Source organism: Oncorhynchus tshawytscha, linkage group LG30, assembly GCF_018296145.1.
Source record: "Oncorhynchus tshawytscha isolate Ot180627B linkage group LG30, Otsh_v2.0, whole genome shotgun sequence".
NCBI classification, from domain to species: Eukaryota; Metazoa; Chordata; class Actinopteri; order Salmoniformes; family Salmonidae; genus Oncorhynchus; species Oncorhynchus tshawytscha.
In genome coordinates, this window is record NC_056458.1 from 10,078,778 (window position 1) to 10,084,738 (window position 5,961).

The 5,961-nt window shown below is 45.1% G+C and overlaps 1 protein-coding gene across 1 annotated transcript; it reads right to left on the minus strand.

Annotated features, from left to right (window-relative positions):
* Window positions 1-1,155: 1,155 nt before the first annotated feature.
* Window positions 1,156-3,987, minus strand: tmem88a (transmembrane protein 88 a). The gene is made up of 3 exons (XM_024394419.2): window positions 3,457-3,987; window positions 2,087-2,472; window positions 1,156-1,926 (listed from the first exon to the last, which is right to left on the minus strand). The coding sequence occupies exons 2-3, from the start codon at window positions 2,459-2,461 to the stop codon at window positions 1,648-1,650; spliced, it is 654 nt and encodes a 217-aa protein (XP_024250187.1). The 5' UTR covers window positions 2,462-2,472; window positions 3,457-3,987; the 3' UTR covers window positions 1,156-1,647.
* Between the last annotated feature and the right edge of the window lie 1,974 nt (window positions 3,988-5,961).

Below are 5,961 nucleotides of genomic sequence, written 5' to 3' on the forward strand. Positions count from 1 at the left end.
ATATTATATCTCCACATAGTAAGATACAATTTTTTTATATTTTTTTAAAGGTCAACATATGCTGTTATTATCTTGTCCATCATCAACACGACGACACCAGTGCATTCAACCAACACAAAAGTCTACCGTAACGTTGATCATGTCTGAAAGGTGTCCTTACCTGCCTGTTTCTGAATAACCTATTTTGAATGACAGGCAGAACAACGCTGACCTTTGGTGACCCTGAGCAGTGAACTTTCCAACAGCTGACATACAGCACAACAGCTGACATACAGCACCACCGCTGGCATACAGCACAACAGCTGACATACAGCACAACAGCTGACATACAGCACAACAGCTGACATACAGCACAACAGCTGACATACAGCACAACAGCTGACATACAGCACAACAGCTGACATACAGCACAATAGCTGGCAGGGAGAAAATAGGTTATTTTGTAGTTGTTTATATGAAATTGGCATAGCTTTAATAATCTTTTGGGGGGGATTATCTATTTAATACCATTCTATTGCTATAATGGGCAATTAGAAAGCCTGTAATATACTCAAAGTATTTTTTTCCAGGTATTCTCAATTACGTTACAACAGCTATTCACAGGCCATGATTATATAAACATGACAGAAGTTGATTGTTTTAGCTTACTTTAAAAAAAACACACATTTGGCAAGTTACTCATGTATTTATTACTGCATGACAACTGTTTTTGTTATCCACAAAATATGAGTATAGGTTGTCAACAGTTTTCTATGAATGTCATCATTCTATTCAAGCCCAACAAGGGAATCCAAGCAAACCCTTCCTGAGTGAAGTGATGTCATGAAGTTACTGAGTGAAGTGATGTCATGAAGTTACTGAGTGAAGTGATGTCATGAAGTTACTGAGTGAAGTGATGTCATGAAGTTACTGAGTGAAGTGATGTCCTAAAAAGCTTTTTGATTGATTCTGTACACCATTTATAGGATGTATTTGTGACTATAACTCCCTTCAAACTTGGATTAAAGAGTCAATATTTGACAGCTGCCAAATGGCATCAGAGAGATGGTAGCCTTGGTATCCCACAGGCTTGTGAGGTGATGTCATGGTAGAGGACATCTTGTGGTCCACTAGAGGGAGGTGTTGCCATTTCATGCCAGACAGTCCACAACAGAACCTGATTCCCTTTTCTTTATTTCTTTAACACAAAGCAACTTTTTCGATATGATGGAACATTTTATTCTAAACAAGCATAGAGTAATAAAAGTACAGCATTATTGAATATTTTAAAAAACAAACGCAATAATGTGACATTGAATTACAGCGTAGTTACAGGGATATTTGATAGTACTTCATGTAGCATAGTTGTGTGTTTTTACAGCTTCACCTTTGCTCTCTACTTATAAAAGAACCAGTGTATTGTAAGATCCACCTCCACACCACCCCCAGACCTACAGACATATGAAAGATGTCCATAATCTCCACACCTCATGCTCTGTTTTCTTTCTCCATTCCTTCACATTCTCCCCCTCCCTGCTCAAAGTACAAGTTGCCCCTATCCACAGATCTAGGATCAAATTACTTGACCCCCAATCCTAACCTTCACCATAAGGAGGAAGAAAATGTTATCTGACCCTGCATCGGTGGTTGGGTCAACATCTACTCTACTCACACCCACACACTGCCTTTGCCCTCCCCCTCTGAGGCCCCATGCTGGCCGCAGCAGTCCCCTCCACGGTGGCGCGAGGCAGGCAGGTTCTTGTATACGGCCCTGCTGTAGGGGATGAAACAGAGGCCCAGTTGGAGGTGGCGGGCCAGGCGGCAGTAGGCAGCCAGAGCCAGGACCAGGAGGGGGGTGACCAGGATGAAGCCCACCACCAGCAGGGCCACACAGCCACCGTCATCCAGCAGGTCTGAACAGTACAGGGACGTGCCATTGGGCTGCACCTGGGGACGACATACACACATATTTAAACTACTCATGTGTCACACTGCAATGTTCAGGTGGTGACTCATGCTCTTTCTTTCCCCGCGTGTCAATGACTCTTTCCTCTCTGTTTCTATCTCTCTGAGACACACAGACTTCCTTCCTGGATGGCAGTCTTACCGTGGAGTGACACAGGAAGCCAAACACGACCATGACCAGCGCTGGGGTCAAGATGGTGCCGAACACGATGCTGGCCAGTGTGCCGTTGACCAGTGCGATGATCAGGTTCTGAGCCGTCACCAGTACTGAGCACGCCCAGCAGTCCAGAGAGCCTCTCAGCTCCAGAGGGGCGTCTGTACCCCCTGATGCGCTGCCCGCCACTGAGTACGGGGGTGGCACCACCACTCCTGACCCCCCCGTGGGTGACCTTGGCACAGAGGTCACAGAGCCTGTGTGCTGGAGGTGGGATGGCAGTGATGACAGAGGTTCCCCATTATTAATGTGATTCAGCTGGGTGATGCCCTTCTCCAGGGTCCCGTTTCTCGACAGACTCATCCTCCCTGGGCCTTCAGAAAACAAAATGATTAGGGTTGTTTAATTAATTCATTAATTCATTTATGTGCATATCGTACAGTACAATGGTATAGTCATTATTACTAGTGGCAGTGCAGTTGGTTATGGGTTAAGTGGTATTGGGCGGGCCTATTACTTCTATTCTGTTAGGGTGCCTTAGGAGTTGCAGTTACATAGACTGGGAGCCCTGATAATGAATCCCCTTTACAGAAAGGAATCTGTTTGGCATGCCCATGTTTTTACATGATGGAGTGAAAAAAGCCTCTGAATGTTGCTCCATTAAAGTGAGAGTAGCAAAGTTTCCTAAAGTACAGTGGTGAGAGCTGCGGAAAGAAAACACAGATAACTACGCAACTCGGGGAAGTAGGAAATAGACTTCCCTTGGCCCCACCCCCAGTCTCCTGGATGACTACAGTCTCAGAACAATGAGCCAGGAACGAGCCCCCCCCAAACACCCCTTCTGAGAAACCCTCTACCACTAATTTTAACAGTCAACAACCTTTAGTTAAGTTGGATTTGAAATGAAAATGGATCATTATAATGGACTTTAAAATATATATATTTCACACAACTTCCCAGTTGTCTTTAGAAGTGGGGTGGTACCTCAGCCATAAGTAATGGTCACAAATCTAATACTAGACTGTTGGTATTGAGATGAAGGTAGCATGTATGACCTCTGAGAACATCATGGTAAAAAGGATCATGGATTTAAATAGTTCATTTTCCATTCAGTCTCCATATGAACCTAGCAATGAACGGGTGGATTAAAACCCTTCAATTGAAGTTATTCAACTCTCCTGTAATACAATGCCAAATGCTAATTGTCTCGTCACACCCAAACATGCACTAGCAGCATAAACACTACACGCTGCAAGAGAGTTGACCATGATCTTTGTTAGGATGTTTAGTTTTAGTTTCCATGTCCCTCCTTCATCCCTGGACACCCATAACGACCACAGTGAGATGTGTTTACTCACTGTGTGATTGGTGGAGTCGTTCTGAGGATCTGTCTCTCTCTCCTCTCACAGTCGCGGTGAGACGATGAGAATGTACTCTGTTCTTTAACCTGTCCTCCCACTCTGAGAACGCCCGTGGAGAGAAGAAGAGGTCGGCCTCCACTGCATGAACATCCAGATCCTGAGGTCAGAGGGATGGGATTGATCAGGTGGAGGTTAATAGCCTTTATGTCGAGGGTTCAGACCTTTCTCTGCTGTATCCGGGTCTTTCAGAAGGTAAACTCCCGGTATTCAGCAGATGCTTTGTGCCCTCACAGCCCTCAGTCAGTGTGACTATCGTTCTCTTCTGCTTTGTGCTGAATCCGACGTTCTGAACAGTTAAGGCAAATGTTGCTTTCCTGCTTGGCTCTGGCTCTTCATTTCCTGCCGTGCCGTTTCCTCACTTTTACTCCAGCTTGTTTAGTCACGGAGTCTCCCCTCTGTCTCCTGCCTGTCTCCTCTCTGCTGGGTGCGTGTCTGTGGGCTGCTGGTGGGTACAGAGGCAGCTGGGGTGTGTTAGGGGTTGGTGATGGTATTTGGGAAGGGCGGGGGCACACAGGAGGGATTACACTGATAACCCCTGCACCCAGTGGGGAGCGAGGGGGTGGGGAGGGATGGGAAGGCAGTCACTCCAGAGAGGGAGAGTGTTTATTTGGATAGATTAGGAGTCAGGGGTGAGGGCCAAACTCTAGCAGTTGCTACAACCACTAACCACTACCTTCTGCTGAAGTCACTACAACCACTAACCACTACCTTCTGCTGAAGTCACTACAACCACTAACCACTACCTTCTGCTGAAGTCACTACAACCACTAACCACTACCTTCTGCTGAAGTCACTACAACCACTAACCACTACCTTCTGCTGAAGTCACTACAACCACTAACCACTACCTTCTGCTGAAGTCACTACAACCACTAACCACTACCTTCTGCTGAAGTCACTACAACCACTAACCACTACCTTCTGCTGAAGTCACTACAACCACTAACCACTACCTTCTGCTGAAGTCACTACAACCACTAACCACTACCTTCTGCTGAAGTCACTACAACCACTAACCACTACCTTCTGCTGAAGTCACTACAACCACTAACCACTACCTTCTGCTGAAGTCACTACAACCACTAACCACTAACTTCTGCATTCGAATATTGAAAATGTGTGGATAATAAAATCCTAAACAAATGAGAACAAATAGTAGAGTGGAACTTTCTGAAGCAAGTACATTTAAGCATTTAAAACAGGAATGTGTAATTTAGTGAGATGGTGATAAGACGGAATAAACTGTTAACGTTTTGCAATGTGTCTCCATTGCAAGATAATCCGATCCAGTACATCTGTTTTACATTTGCCATACATTATTCAGAACATGGATAGTTTCTCACATAAGATCCGTACATTCCTATCTACTCCTGAGTGAGATGTAGATGACGGGGGAGGGGAACTCACTGATTGCACAAAGATAAGACGTAGCTTCTAATAGCACTATAGTATACAGACCCCGTGACAGAGCACAGAACTGAACACATGAACTATGTAGACGGTAGGTAGGGACAGCGGCTGCCTGGGCCATACAAGACATAGTTGTTTTAATGTTGTGCCGAAGGTCAAGAAGGAAAAGGGGACTGGCACTTGCCGTCTTGATGAAAAACAGAACACCAGGTTCAGAGAACGAATAGGAAATGTGGATGGGGTAGAACGGAGTGATGTGGCAGGAGAAGGAGAGGATCACCAGATTGATAAGAGACCAGTGGGAGTTTAGTTCAAAGAGCGAGAATTATTATTGGATGTTTTTCCCATTTTTTCTTCTTCTTCATCTCAGTCTGGGCAAGTTTTGTTTATTTCTTCAGGGGGCAGATAGGAGCTCCCTCTGGAATGAGAGGGAGAGATTGAATAAAGGAGGGGGGCTGAGGAGAAGAAAGAAAGGTGATAATACAGCCTTTTGTGTATGTTGAGAGGTGTAGGGTTGCGGGAGGAAGAGCAAGACCAGTCTTCCTGTCTTAGGAACCAGGATATCCTGCTCTGTCCGTAGGTCTAGGGTGAGTTGTCCCTGCATCCTCTTTAAACTAAAGGTTTCCTATTCCCATGTCCCCAGCAGTGATACATCAAAAACAATACGCTACTAGCATTCTCTCTCTTTCTTAATAACTGGGAGCAGAACCATTCAAGTCACTCTTATGTCACCACTAATCCAAACACTGTCGTGTGTGTGTGTAATGAAGGAGATTCTGGTTGACGTGCTGTATTAAAGCAGGCAAAGTGCAGGACGTGGGTAAGGATATGACAGAAGACATGATGGCTAAACGCTGAGAGGCGTTGACATCAGCAGGGGATGAAGAGAGAGGGTAGATCCTAGGGATGGAATACATCTCCCTCCATAGAGATGTTGCAGCTCAGACATAAATCAGACCGTACTCTGTGAAATGATCAAGGCTTCTTATCAATACCGGGAAACCAATTCAATTACAAACATGACTCAAAGAA